We start from the raw sequence: 16027 nt of genomic DNA, 5'->3' as shown, positions 1-16027 counted from the left end.
GTTTAGTGTTCCATAAGCATCAAAGGTTTTTGCGTGATTTTGAAACTGTCTATAACGATGGCTTTCCTCCCAAAATTATTAGTTTTCATTCGTGGCGATTCCAGTAAACCATGCAGCTTAGTTTTCCGTTCCTTACTTATGTGTCCTACTGGGTGAGGCTGACGTTTGCATCGATTGCAGCCCTTTAATTGAGACTGGTAGTGTTAGCGAACAGTTCTTTTTGGACCGCCTCTTTAATACACGCTGTAATAATATTGGAGACGATCGAACGCTCGTTACTCCGCAAATACCTCCACTTCTTTGTATTCTGCATATTTTCTCGCAATGCTAGACTATTATCCATCACTTCCGGATATCGAAGTACATCAGTAAGTATACAAAGTTAACTCACTGGTGCTAACAACTAAGATCCCAGGAGCAGAAACGACGTACATCACTGCTCGCCGATCTACACCGCTATACCGATAACGGGCAACAGATTTTGGGTGCCCCTGTAGGCCGGTGGCAGCGTTCTTCCGGGAAAGGCCACTTCCCCCACCAAAAGCGCTGCTCGCTCTTGAGTTTACAGACAGACTATATCACGACATGAAATGAGTGGCAAATTCGAACAATATACTGTTCATTTATTTAAACATTGGTTAAAATTATTACTTAAATTGATGGGAATTACTGGACTGTGGTTCTCTTCATTTGGGTGGGAAAAATAGCCCACTATATGACATCACAACTGCGATATCAAAAATTGATTGTTTCACAATTTACAGAACACAAGGTATGGAGAAAACGGCTGGTAGCTGTATGTGAAATAGATCGCTTAAAACACTTACCACCATCTTGTTATAATTCTTCTACATATTAAAACGTATTTTGAATGTTCGAGAATCCTACGCATACATTTTGCAAATAAAGTACTTAAATTTCAGCCACAAATAGATCAAAGCGCTGAATATATCTGACGTTTGAGAAAATAAGCACCCCTCCCCACCACAAAGTTTCCACTAGTCATATCTGGCGAGAAAAGATGAAACACACTCGTGATCGCGAAGTGCCCGCCGTCTACCAACTGCAGGAGGGCTGGGAGCTTCAGCCACGCAGGCTAGAGATGACTAGAGACCTTCGTCCACGTCGGCCTCACTGGTAGTTATGTGCACATGTCCTGGTATCCTCACGCCACCTGTGCCAGATGCTCAGAGCCCAGAGAGACTGTCACTGTGACTGCCCAACTGTCACTCAATAAATTTACATGGGGGGAATAATCCTCCAACGCAAATACTCGCCATAGAGTTATCTGTATAAAAATTGGAGAATATACGGAAATCACGTGTCCACTTCTCTCACCATTCAACCAGCATTCTGGTTAGTTCCCTGTTCAGCCATCCAGAGGACGCTGTGAATGTCGCCACCAGGACTTGTCCTTGCAGCTGTGAGTAAGAGCTGACCAGCTGGAACCTTTCTTTGTAGCTAACAAGTCCGAGCGGGCTAAGCCACTGATTCTGATTGGCGAAGTCCCTGAGACTGCCCCTGCTCCTGGCTGCAGCACACTGCGAGACAAGCAGGCATGGCTTGAATGTATTGTTCTAGCTGCAGTTCCACCCTAATTAAAGCTCTCCCCACTTTACCCATTTTGAGACAGATGTTGTTGTTGACATGCTTCGAATTTCTCATGCGAAATGTAGATCCTCACCTTTGCACAAGTTATTTTCTTGGACAGACGAAATAAGAGCATACACACATTTTCACATCGCTAAAGTGTCGTTACATGCTATGAAAATCACGTAGCATTCTCTCATCAGGTAAAAAATCTATTCTTATCAGCTTAATGTCTATTACGACTTACAACACAGGACTAAAATATTAAACTCGTTTTTGGCTCACAAAAGAGTGCTAACAGCGTTCTCTGCCTCTGTCAAAGGATGCCTCCTCACTTTCGAACTCTCTTAAGCGAGTCAGCTGCCTCGTCACCTAGGACGTCTGTGAAGGTGGGCAAATAGCAGTTAAGAGGAGTTGTAAATCTCAGGTTAATGCTATGTATCAGTTTATGAATTCGGTAATATAGCTGATTTTACTACTATGGGCATCTCTCCCATTGTAGGCAGGATTACTGCTCCAACTCGCAAATCATACCTGTGGTACTCTCTCTCTCACTGCCACCTGCCCCACAGCACATCATTGATATCAAATTGATTGACTAACTAATTAAATTGATCATAAGAGTCTCTCTGCATGACCACTAAAGCTTTTGCTGCAGCTGTATTGAACTTACCTGGTAACAATTAAAGGCGCTTCTTTGGTGGTTTCCCAATGGCTATGTAAACACTTCTTCTGATGCCAAAATGGGTGGTAACTGAACTGTCTTCAAATACCTGAAGATATCCAAAGCTAAACACGTTCTGTCTGTTGGTTGTCTTGTCATGCCAGTGGAATTAAGGCAATTAGAATTCCGGTATTCTCCTCCCAAACTAATCCTGCTGAGTCCTGTCAGTGTATGAGGGCAGTAGGATGTTTCACTCACTTCTCTACCCCTCCGATACTTCTGCCCCATCCCCTCTGCTGCCTCCAGCTTGCATGCACAGCTTCCACGCTACCACTAGGTCGTGAACCACCGTCCACATGTCGTCAGTCATTATAAGATCAATGAAGGTTCATTGCAAGATGATATACTTACTCCAACAGATTTTGCGTGCAATAAATGTGGAAATCAAAGTATAAAAAAAAAAAAAATTGTTTGCGAAATATTATCGCATAGATTTCAAACATCAGTCAGTGCTATTTAAATACAGCAATGCTGAGCAAGATATTCCTTCCCACCATTAACAAACATTCCAAAAAATAACCAATAATCTAGAGGTTCAATGGAATGAGATGCATGTAACTTAATCTTCAAATGCATCTCAGGGTATTTAAGTATAGTGGTGCTATGTGTGGTACAGCTTTCCGCCATAAAAAATGTTCCATGTCATAAGCATGCATGTACACTCCACTCTACACTGAAGAGCGACAGAAACTGGTACACCTACCGAATATCACGTAGGACCCCTGCGAGCATCCAGAAGTGCGGCAACACAACATGGCATGGACTCATGTCTGAAGTAGTGCTGGAGGGACCTGATACCACGCATCCTGCAGAGCTGTCCATAAATCCATAAGAGAACGAGGGGGTGAAGGTCTCTTCTGAATACCACGCTGCAAGGTATCCCAGATATGCTCAATAATGTTCATGTCAGTGGAGTTTAGTGGCCAGCGGAAGTGTTTAAAATCAGAAGAGTGTTCCTGGAGCGACTCTGTAGCAATTCTGGACATGTGGGGTGTCGGATTGTCCTGCTGGAATTGCCCAAGTCAGTCGTAATACACAACGGACATGAATGGATGCAAGTGATCAGACAGGATGCTTACATGTGTGTGTGTGTCACCTGTCAGAGTCGTATCTAGACTTATCAGGTCCCATATCACTCCAACCTCACAGGCCCCACACCATTACAGAGCTTCCACCAGCTTGAACACCCCCTGCTGGCACGTGGGGTCCGTGGATTCATGAGGTTGTCTCCATACCCATACAAGTGTGCCTGCTCGATACAATATGAAACGAGACTCGTTCGACCAGGCAACATGTTTCTAGTCAACAGTCCAACGTTGGTGTAGACAGGCCCAGGCGAGATGTAAAGCTTTGTGTCGTGCAGTCATCAAGGGTATACAAGTGGGCCTTCACCTCCGAAAGCCCATATTGATGAGGTTTCGTTGAAAGGTTCGCAAGCTGACACATTTTGGAGGCTCAGCATTGAAATGTACCCCAATTTGAGGAAGGGTGTCACTTCTGTCACGTTGAACGATTTGCTTCAGTCGTCGTTGGTCCTATTCTTGCAGGACCTTTCTCCGCCCGCAGCAATTTTTACCGTATTCCTGATAGTCAAGCTACGCTCGTCAAATGGTCGTACGGGAAATTCCCCACTTCACTGCTACCTCGGTGATGTCGTGTCCTATCGCTCGTGCACCGACAGTAACACCATGGTCAGACTCACTTAAATCTTGATAACCTGCTATTGTAGCAGCGGTAACCGATCTAACAACTGCGCCAGACTCTTGTTGTCTTATATAGGGTGTTACAAAAAGGTACGGCCAAACTTTCAGGAAACATTCCTCACACACAAATAAAGAAAATATGTTATGTGGACATGTGTCCGGAAACGCTTAATTTCCATGTTAGAGCTCATTTTAGTTTCGTCAGTATGTGCTGTACTTCCTCGATTCACCACCAGTTGGCCCAATTGAAGGAAGGTAATGGTGACTTCGGTGCTTGTGTTGACATGCGACTCATTGCTCTAGAGTACTAGCACGAAGCACATCAGTACGTAGCATCAACAGGTTAGTGTTCATCATGAACGTAGTATTGCAGTCAGTGCAATGTTTACAAATGCGGAGTTGGCAGATGCCCATTTGATGTATGGATTAGCACGGGACAATAGCCGTGGCGCGGTACGTTTGTATTGAGACAGATTTCCAGAACGAGGGTGTCCTGACAGGAAGACGTTCGAAGCAATTGATCGGCCACTTAGGGAAGACGGAACATTCCAGCCTATGACTCGCGACTGGGGAAGACCTAGAACGACGAGGACACCTGTAACGGACGAGGCAATTCTTCGTGCAGTTGACGATAACCCTAATGTCAGCGTCAGAGAAGTTGCTGCTGTACAAGGTAACGTTGACCACGTCACTGTATGGAGAGTGCTACGGGAGAACCAGTTGTTTCCGTACCATGCACAGCGTGTGCAGGCGCTATCAGCAGCTGATTGGCCTCCACGGCCGGCCGCGGTGGTCTCGCGGTTCTAGGCGGGCAGTCCGGAACCGTGAGACTGCTACGGTCGCGGGTTCGAATCCTGCCTCGGGCATGGATGTGTGTGATGTCCTTAGGTTAGTTAGGTTTAAGTAGTTCTAAGGTCTAGGGGACTGATGACCACAGCAGTTGAGTCCAATAGTGCTCAGAGCCATTTGAACCATTTGGCCTCCACGGGTACACTTCTACGAATGGTTCATCCAACAATGTGTTAATCCTCATTTCAGTGCAAATGTTCTCTTTACGGATGAGGCTTCATTCGAACGTGATCAGATTGTAAATTTTCACAATCAACATGTGTGGGCTGACGAGAACTGTGACGCAGATGTGCAATCACGTCATCAACACAGATATTCTGTGAACGTTTGGGCAGGCATTTATGGCGATGTCTTGATTGGGCCCCTTGTTCTTCCACCTATGCTGAATGGAGCACGTTATCATGATTTCATACGGGATACTCTACCTGTGCTGCTAGAACATGTGCCTTTACAAGTACGACACATGTGGTTCACGCACGATGGAGCTCCTGCACATTTGAGTCGAAGTGTTCGTACGCTTCTCAACAACAGATTCGGTGACCGATGGATTGGTGGAGGCGGACCAATTCCATGGCCTTCACTCTCTCCTGACCTCAACTCTCTTGACTTTCATTTATGGGGGCATTTGAAAGCTCTTGTCTCGGTACCAAATATAGAGACTGTTGGTGCTCGTATTGTGGACGGCTGTGATACAATACGCCATTCTCCAGGGCTGCATCAGCGCACCAGGGATTCCATGCGACGGAGGGTGGATGCATTTTTCCTCGCTGACGGAGGACATTTTGAGCATTTACTGTAACTAAATGTTTGAAGTCATGCTGGTACGTTCTGGTGCTGTGTGTTTCCATTCCGTGATTAATGTGATTTGAAGAGAAGTAATAAAATGAGCTCTGACATGGAAAGTAAGCGTTTCCTGACACATGTCCACATAACATATTTTCTTTCTTTGTGTGTGAAGAGTGTTTCCTGACAGTTTAGCCGTACCTTTTTGTAACACGCTGTATAGGCGTTTCCGACCGCAGCGCCGTATTCTGCCTGTTTAAATACCTCTGTATTTGAACACGCATGCCTATACGAGCTTCTTTGGCGCTCCATTGTAGTCAGTTCGTGCCGGCAGCCGTGGCCGCAGAACTGCCGGTGTGGCCCAGGCAGGTGCAGTCTCCAGCCTTCTCCTAGCCATTACGGCTGCAGCTCCCAGCACTCCTGTGGTTGGTACATGGCGCGTTTCGCGTTTCCGAGTGTGTTTTTTTCCCCGCCAGATATGTTAAGTGGTAACGTTGTGCTGCAGGAGGGCTCTTCTGCTCTCAAACGTTGGTACATAAAAGACCTTTGATATATTTAGCTCTTTTATGTATTCGTTGTTGAAATTTAATTACTTGATTTGCAAAATGTTTGTGTGTGTAAAAGTTCAAAATATGTTTCATTATAAAGAAGAATCTTCATAAAATTGTGGTGAATCCATTAAGCAGTCTGTTTGATTTACATCTTACGACTGATTTCCCTGTCTAATGGTTCAAATGGCTCTGAGCACTATGGGACTTAACAGTTAGGTCATCAGTCCCCTAGAACTTAGAACTACTTAAACCTAACTAACCTAAGGACATCACACACATCCATGCCCGAGGCAGGATTCGAACCTGCTACCGTAGCAGTCGCGCGATTTCCCTGTCGTTTTTCATGTAAATTGTTAAACAATTAATTTGATAGTGTAGTGCAAATGGACCATTTCCTTCATTTTTGATATCGCACTTGTGACGTCATAAACGTGGGCTATTTCTCTCACCAAAATTAAGAGAACCATAGCCCAGCATTTCCCACCAATGTACTTAATTATTGTAATTAAAGTGTAAACAAGTAATGGTTCAAATGGCTCTGAGCACTATGGGACTCAACTGCTGTGGTCATCAGTCCCCTAGAACTTAGAACTACTTAAACCTAACTAACCTAAGGACACCACACACATCCATGCCCGAGGCAGGATTCGAACCTTCGACCGTAGCAGTCGCGCGGCTCAGGACTGCACGCCTAGAACCGCGAGACCACCGCGGCCGGCTGTAGACAAGTAATATATTACTCGAATGTATTGCATATTTCGTATCATGAGATCCTCCAAGTTCAGCAGCTGAGCACAGAGTTAGTCTTTTTCCCACCAGTTCCCAAGTCTGAGATAGGAGAGGGAAAGTGTAGGAGGAATGGGGAGGAGCCCTGTTTCCCACAAACTGATTAAATTAAGAATATGCAAATTGAGTTAAGTAATATATTACTATGTCAACTGACATTGATTTGATTTTGTGTTGTGAGATTCCTTCTCTCCAACAGCTCAGTACAGAGTGAATCTTTTTTCCACAGTGTCGAGAAATGGGGGAAGTGATGAGAAGGCTGGGGGAGGGGGTTTCACCGGAGGGCGAAACGTGGCTGAGATCTGAATTGGGGAGTGGTGACATGAAACGTGTCGCTTATCCCAGAGTGGTGTGGGTGGACGAGGGGGAGAGTTTGGGGGTTTTGCAGAAGGATGGCTTATCTCCAGGGGGTCATAAATCAATGAGCGTAACAGTAAGTTAAGGGGGTAGTTTAATTGATCCATTTAATTAATTAGCTCACCAGTTTGATATCAAAAGTGCATCAAGATTGGCTTATGGTACTATTGTGCGAATCACAGGTAAATATGAAGTGCGACTTAATATTATTCGTACAAAGTCGCTCTTTATATTTATCAGAGTTTGCAACATTTAGTTGTCACATGAAGATGCGCTGAGCAGCCGAAAGACGGTTCATGACCAAATAAATGTAATTTTACAGAACATTACGATGTGTTTTCCCTTTTTGTCATTATTATCAGGTTACACTAACCACTGATGTTATTAAGCACGAATTTCAACTTTGAAAAAATGTTAATATTTTTATAATTATTCTTAAATTTTTTGGACAATTGATAAAACCACTACAAATAGTTTTCTTAAGAGGAGACATGACTAACATGACCCACCGATCGAAAATTTTGGGCATAATTGTGATAGTGCACAGTTCTGAAGTGAAAGTACAGCATTTAAACTTTCGCATACATCGGTTGTTTTTCTTCGTGTCTTACAAAATACTCGATAGGCCCTACTGCAGCCGTGAAATGCCTGAACGCGGGTTATTATACAGAGGAGCGGCAACCAGATTCATCCTGTCGGCGGCATGTCGAAGGTGAGGGAACAGGAGAGACATGGTCGTCACATCTATGTAACGTGTTCTAGAATATTGTCCGAGAACACGCAATTCTATGCTAAAAATCAATACGAACATGTTCAATATTGCATTAACAGTATTCTCGTATTGAAATTCTGCAGCTATATATACAGCTCAGAATCAAAATGAATGAACTTAAGCAACCGAAGAATTACGAGTATTATGAAATGAAGTTAATAAATTTTGAAACTTCCTGGCAGATTAAAACTGTGTGCCCGACCGAGACTCGAACTCGGGACCTTTGCCTTTCGCGAGCAAGTGCTCTACCATCTGAGCTACCGAAGCACGGCTCACGGCCGGTACTACAGCTTTACTTCTGCCAGTATCCGTCTCCTACCTTCCAAACTTTACAGAAGCTCTCCTGCGAAACATGCAGAACTAGCACTCCTGAAAGAAAGGATATTGCGGAGACATGGCTTAGCCACAACCTGGGCGATGTTTCCAGAATGAGATTTTCACTCTGCAGCGGAGTGTGCGCTGATATGAAACTTCCTGGCAGATTAAATCTGCCAGGAAGTTTCACAGTTTTAATCTGCCAGGAAGTTTCACAGTTTTAATCTGCCAGGAAGTTTCATATCAGCGCACACTCCGCTGCAGAGTGAAAATCTCATTCTGGAAACATCCCCCAGGCTGTGGCTAAGCCATGTCTCCGCAATATCCTTTCTTTCAGGAGTGCTAGTTCTGCATGTTTCACAGGAGAGCTTCTGTAAAGTTTGGAAGGTAGGAGACGGATACTGGCAGAAGTAAAGCTGTGAGTACCGGCCGTGAGTCGTGCTTCGGTAGCTCAGATGGTAGAGCACTTGCCCGCGATAGGCAAAGGTCCCGAGTTAGAGTCTCGGTCGGGCACACAGTTTGAATCTGCCAGGAAGTTTCATATCAGCGCACACTCCGCTGCAGATGAAAATCTCATTCTGTTAATAAATTTTGATTTACGATTTAATCATGCCAATCATGTTGAAGAATGTTGCAAACGTACTTCACTTTAACAACGTCAGCTTTGAAGCCCAAACAAAATAATGGACAACAGTGATGTTGATAAATGAATAGCGCTACGCTACTTCTTTAATGACACACTCATTCGTTCATTCATTCATACAGCATTTATGAACCTCAAAATAAAATTTTTCATAGTAAAAAGTCTCTGGCATCTGCTACAGGTTGAATACCGCGCACTTTGACGCAATGGACAATACATGTTACCAGTGTTAAAACAGTTTTTCGTAAACCTCTCACTCACACATTCCATCCTACACTGCTTCGTTCTCAGGCATGAAGCTGCTGCAGTGGGGAAGAGTGACAAACAGCCGCTGCCGTCATAACTGTGTGCTGTCAGACGCACGTCCCCAATTCTCGAACGGGATCGATTTCTGTGATTAATATCGTGCATGTGTGCTTTTACTCCTTAAAATATGAGCTACGTTGATGTAGTACCCTTGTTAGCAGCATTACGAGTGCGCTGTTAGACTTAATATTCGTCCTTCTATTTCTTTGATATCCTGGCATACTCTTCATCGTAGCTGTTCCTCCTGAACATGCAACAATGATCACCAGCTCGTGCTCTTGTGCGAAGTGTTGACGACTTTCGATTTTGGGGTCATGGGTTCGATTACCGGTCTGTTCGAAGATTTTTTCCGCTCTGCACTGGCTGTGTGTGTTTGTGTTGTCTCGATTATCATTCCACCATCAGCGACGCGTAATTCGCCTAAGTAGCCTCACCTGGAAAGAGTTGGTATCGGGCGGCCGAACTCCCTGGAAGGGGATGCTGGCCAGAAATACCATACGCATTGTACTCTCATTCCATTGTTCGTAGTACCTCTGCCCCATGTTCTTAAAATCCTTATGGAAGCATACTCAGTGCTCCTCTGTATAATGTCCCAGAATTTCTGGGAAACAGTCAGTATCTGAGTGTAAGAAGCCGACTTCTATACTCATGATGTCAAATAAATTTTTGAAATTTCCCATCAATGTTTTGAGACAGCTCTTGTATTTTGGGTATTTTTTCACTCTGTATAAAGCTTTCAGTAACAGATAACAGACTTGAAGACAGCGCACTCACTGTATTCTCGAATTCATAATCCAACATAAATTTGTGAATTTGAGGACCAACGAAAATCAAGGCTTCAGTTTTTCTCAACTAATGAAGTGCAGTTTCAAAGAAATGTATTTAAAACTGAGTTCAACTTCCAACAAAACACTTAAATCTTCTTCATCAACCTCAGTGTTGTATGTAGAGACGGAACCAATATGGTTTTGTCGTCTGCAAGATATTCACGCAAGATGTTTTGAGTCTAAGGCATAAAATATCTCCGGTTTACCAAACATTTTGCACCCCAGAGCCTTAGCTGTGCCTGGCTACTGCAGTCAATAAAGAGCAAGGCATCTCTGTGTAACAGGCGTGCTTTTCTAATAAAATTACTAAAACTAAAAATTAAATAAACTGCAATTTATTATGAAAAATCTGAATGCGATAGAAGGAAACAAAAAACAGTCTAAGAACAAATTTTTTAAATAATCTGATATCATGTAGACTGATGCAGTATTTAAAATTTAGAAAAAATATAAGCGATTAATCAAAAGCTGTGTAAAGTAAAATTGAGATACATCAGTTGAAATACAGTAACGATTAGAACGTCTTGGTAAATGAATTTTATACAGTGACGATAGGAGTAATTATTTACCATTCACAGCAGCAGCTTAGTCGGACAAAATCACACCGCAGACATATCTAGACACATTCGGTTAGCGGGCTAACTTCCAGAACTTCATTCCTGATGGTTTGTCTTACTATGGCCACAGCCCCTCATCTCCGACTTCTTGTTCTCTGGAAAAATTTGGTCTGTTCGGCGTCCCCTGTCATGCTCTTATCTTATCACCAGGTTATTTTTGCTCGCCGTATTTCTTGTAATCAGTAACGGCCTTATAACAGACCCCTGGTACAGGGTGTCCAGAAAAGGACTCCCTGATTTCAAAATTAAATATCTCGAAAACAAAGATCGATAGAGAAACGCAGTAAACGGTATGTTTATTGTGAAAGCTGTAAGACGTTTATACAGCAGTTTGAAATAATAGTTACAAAAGCTGCTAACAGATGGCGCTGTACGCTGTACAGCTCATATCAGCATACATAAATGAAATAATCGTATGAAAACAATCTTTGCAAACAATCACATCACAATGTTTTCAAAATCTTCACCGTTGGCACTACAGAGGTGGCGCAAACGAAGAATGAAATTCGCCATCACATTTCGTAGTGTCTCAACCGAAATGGATTCACATGCCACAGAGATCGCCGATTGAAGTTCGTCCAGCGTGGCGGGATGCTTCGGGTAGACCACGTCTTTCACTGTGCCCCACAAAAAAAGTCACAGGGAGTCAAATCCGGCGAATATGGAGGCCAATCCATGCCTGCATCAGTAAATTTGGGATATTCCAAAGCAATGACTCGATTCCCGAAGTATTCCTTAAGAAAGCGAAACACTTGTTCGGTCCGATGTGGTCGGGCTCCATCTTGCATAAACCATTCAGTACCTGGTAGATCCTCTAACGCTTGCTGTGTGACGACAAATTGTTCCAAAATTGCAACGTAACGTGCACCAGTGACCGTTTCTCGAATGAAAAAAGGACCAACAATCCCTCTGCTGCATACTGCAGCCCACACATTCCCTTTAGGAGAATACAGGGGTTTCGCTTCACACCAATATGGCTCTTCGGAACCCCAAAATCGCCAGTTCTGCTTATTCACGTATCCATTCAGGTGGAAGTGTGCTTCATTTGTAAACCAGATGCCGGCCGCGGTGGTCTCGCGGTTCTAGGCATGCCTCGGGCATGGATATTTGTGATGTCCTTAGGTTAGTTAGGTTTAAGTAGTTCTAAGTTCTAGGGGACTGATGACCACAGCAGTTGGTTCCCATAGTGCTCAGAGGCATTTGAACCATTTTGTAAACCAGATGCAGCCAACATCAAATCCTTCACTATCAATCATTGTGAGCATCTGATTAGCAAAAGCAACCCTTTGTTTCACAGCTCGTACGGGTATGGCCTGGTGCGTTTGAATTTTGAATGGAAACATGTGTAGGCTCTTTCTCAGTATTTTCTGCGTGTTGGAACGCTTCAAACCAGTCTCAGATGCAATTCTACGGACGGATGACATTGGATTTCGCTGAATAATTCCAGAAACTGTGGCGATATTTTCAGGCGTAACTGCGGTTCGCTTGCGGCCAACATGCCCCACTAGATCATCAGTTACGCTGCCTGTTCGTTGAAATTTTGCGAAGAGCGTACGAATGGTTTTCGCATCGGGTCCTTTTGGAACATTAAATCGTGCTTGAAAACCTCGCCTTGTTACCGTAGGACTCTCTTCTAACCTGTGGTACTCTAGCACCAGAAAAACGCGTTGTTCAATGAAGTACATGGTTTTAATCTCTTCCTTCGTTACGCTAACCTCCTTTCACGTTTCAATAGTGGAACCGATCACTCTGGGCTTCGGATCACTATTTATAGTAGGCATTACGTATGGCGATTACAGCGCCACCTGTTAGCAGCTTTTGTAACTATTATTTCAAACTGCTGTATAAACTTCTTACAGCTTTCACAATAAACATACCATTTACTGCATTCCCCTATCGATCTTTGTTTTCGAGATATTTAATTTTGAAATGAGGGAGTCCTTTTCTGGACACCCTGTATAATACTAAATTTCTTTATGTATGTGCGTGTGGGTCGCCCCTCCCCCTCCCCCACCTCACACACACACACGCTAGCGCTCGCATTCATTGTTTCATCTCTTCACTTCGATATTGCTACCGTGAAAATCAAACCGAGTGTGCAGCACTGTACGGTGCATCGTTTGTAATTTTGAGTTGTTCATCGCATCCTATCCCTCCTGAGAACAGTTAGCAAAGTGAGGTGTGTCCAAAGTATTTGCTGATTCTGGTGATGAACTGTTTCGGTTCGCACCAAATTTGCGCTGCTTCTTTCTAGTTTTCATTGACTAGTACTCATTCTGTTTTACATAAAAAGCTCCACACGTCTCAAGTTCATGTGTCTTGCGTGTAACCGTCAATTTTGTCCCGCTGTTCACTGCTACTGCTTTTAATAATTTGTCCCCATCAGCCACGAAAGGCTTGCCCACTGAAGTAAACGAGCTCCTTATGAATCTTTCTCCCCGAGTAGCTGTACCCTATGCAGTCACACAAGTGGCAAGTAGCGGGCGGAGCGCTTACCTCCCTGGTCATAACGACGAGGGTGATGTTGTTGACGCTGGTCTCGTAGAAGGCGCTGGGGTCGGTGATGTTGACGCCGCCCGCGGGGCTCCAGAAGCCGACGGAGCGCAGCTGCTCGCGCTTCAGCTTCAGCAGGTCCAGCTTGAAGTTGCTGCGCTTCCCCTCCGTGAACTCGATGTGGCCCGTCAGCCCGTGCAGACCAGCCTGCGACCAGAGGGCAATCGCCGCGATGTAATGGAGCCTACTACTGCTGCTCGAAAGACGTACAGTGGGTGAAGAAAGGATGGAAACACTGAAGTCACCTAATCGTGTCTAATATGGTGTATGAAAACCGTTGGCATTCGAAACAGTAATCATCCAGACATCAGGTGATGTTTTAAGGTGTATTAATATGTCATCCTTTTACTTGATACTGATATTACATAAGGCACTGTAGAAAGTGTAATTTCTTCCCTTTGACTGTGACAAAAAGAAGTTACATTTAATCTGCGTTAACTCTCTCGTGACACAGAAGAGAGGACACTTTTATTTCGAAGCTATTCTTGTATGGTAAGAGTTTAACGTTACCGCCTGTGATTACATGAAATTGACTTTATGTTCTGAACCTGACAATCAAGAACATTAAATGTTATGTAATACTATTTACTTGAATTGTGTCTTCGGTGGTAATCATGTAAGAAAACTGGGACCAAATTATATATTTAGTGAAAGAATAATAATAATAATAATAATAATAATAATATCATTCCGTTTCATTTACATCAAAACTGCCAAAGTAGCTGCGGCACACAATTGGGTCAGAAACAATTTGTTTGTTGCTGACCATGCGAAGAAGTGAAGTTTCCTTTCAAAATAAATGCACACAGAAATCTTATTGGACTTCGAGAAAAGTAAATGATTGTGGGTTCTAATGAATGTAATATGTAAATTGTAACTACACAAAAAATGATTTTTGAAATAATTGTGAATCAAATGAAAAGCTTCTGTATTTAATGATCTCACTTGCACCGAATGAAATTTATCTTTCCTTTTTATCTAAAATAAAATAGGGTCTTCAAATGACGTAGTCGTAATGCAACAATATATTTTCATACTTTGAATGGACTTTCGAGTCTACACACGCAAATCAGACTGAGACCTAATCGTCTACGAGGCTTCATCACAGGACACCATTTTTAACATTGGTCCATTGTATTTATAATGGTTTCAGTAGCATCGTTGTTTTTATAACAGATACTAATAACGTGGTTGATATGTTGTTGTCTTTGACAGAACATAAATTTTCAGAAAATTAAGCATTATTTATTTTACATATACTTCATGCTGTCATTCATTTGTATAAAAGGGGGAATATTTATATATGACTGGGACGCCACAATGGGTTCAGCTACATGCTATTCTATATTATGTCTATGTAGATAGCCTAAACGACATGCATTTGGTTTTAACTGCGTGACCGGTTTAAAACAATTTTTCTATTAGATTTCATCTAGACATTGGGAGATGAGTCAGATCTGTCTGAACGTTAGATTACTTTCATAATGACATAAGCGCACCATATGGACTTTGATTAATGGTATTTTCTTAAATCAGCTAGACATTAGTTGACATGTTGTAATTAAAATGCTGGGTAAAATGTGTTTCATTTTCGATAGTAAAATTACACAGGAGGCGATAGTAAGTACAAACTCTGTCCATTTGTTGCGTGAAAATAAATCAGATGTATTCTGTGTTAATTTTAATTATGACATATACAGTATAATTGCACCCTTAGATATCGATGTAGTCTTCGATAAAATAAAGTTGTAGATTCATGCCTGTTACTATTCCATTTACATAAAGAATCTAAACCAAATGTGTTCTAGTTTTGCATAAATTTTATAAAATATGTTGTTTTATAAAAATGTTTTTTTTAAACCTAGTGTCGAAATTACTGCGCTCTTCGATTTGTCTACGATTTTATTTAACATAAAGCAATTATATAGAATAATATATCCATGCTTTTATACAGCAGAAGACGGTATTATCAAGTCACACCACACTAGTGCCGTGCGGTAGGCTTATGTTACAGAATGTTTACGTCGATTCCCATAAGTCGGTTGTCTGCTGTTGATAAATGTGGGCACTCGTAATCGGCGAATTAGTGTAATGTTTATATATATTATTTCTTTTATGTTAGACATGCTGATTTCTAGTGGATTTCACGACGGTGATATATATGTGGTGTAACACCACTTTCAGTACTAAGGAAAAAAGTGATGAGACGTTATAAAGCATAAGGAAGGTTGTTTCTCCCTGAATTGTGGCAAATGAAAATAGTTTTGTACAATGTTATATCATGCCCGTTAACTATTTAAATGATTAATGGAAAATCTCATATAAAGATGTGAAACAAATATTAACAAAGAGATAGAGGGGCTGGCCAGTACTTATCTTAGCTGAGTATAGCCGATAGATACACGAAACAGAACAGAAAATTTACGTGTCCTAGCTTTCGGAACTTTGTTCCTTCGTCAGGGAGGAGAGAGGGGGAAAAAGGGGAAGAAGGGAAAGTGGATTCAGTTACTCTCTCCTCTTTCCCTTTCCTCTTTAGCCAGCCACGCATCTTCTCACCCTACATAGTTATGTTTATCTTTATACTATATACCTCTTTACTTCTGTATGAATCCTCTTTGGTTTGAAGCAGGCACAGTACTAACAGTAGAATA

At 42.5% G+C, this 16027-nt stretch overlaps 1 protein-coding gene across 1 annotated transcript in view; it reads right to left on the bottom strand.

Annotated features, from left to right (window-relative positions):
* Positions 1-16027, bottom strand: part of LOC126292321 (glutamate receptor ionotropic, kainate 2-like) — a 1291187-nt gene that overhangs the window by 244680 nt on the left and 1030480 nt on the right. Inside the window, exon 9 of the mRNA XM_049986255.1 lies at positions 13320-13523. Within this exon, the coding sequence (XP_049842212.1) occupies positions 13320-13523 (204 nt within the window). The remainder of the gene's footprint in view (positions 1-13319; positions 13524-16027) is intronic.

This window comes from Schistocerca gregaria, chromosome 1, assembly GCF_023897955.1.
Source record: "Schistocerca gregaria isolate iqSchGreg1 chromosome 1, iqSchGreg1.2, whole genome shotgun sequence".
Classification (NCBI taxonomy): Eukaryota; Metazoa; Arthropoda; class Insecta; order Orthoptera; family Acrididae; genus Schistocerca; species Schistocerca gregaria.
This window is presented reverse-complemented; position numbering and strand designations above follow the sequence as displayed.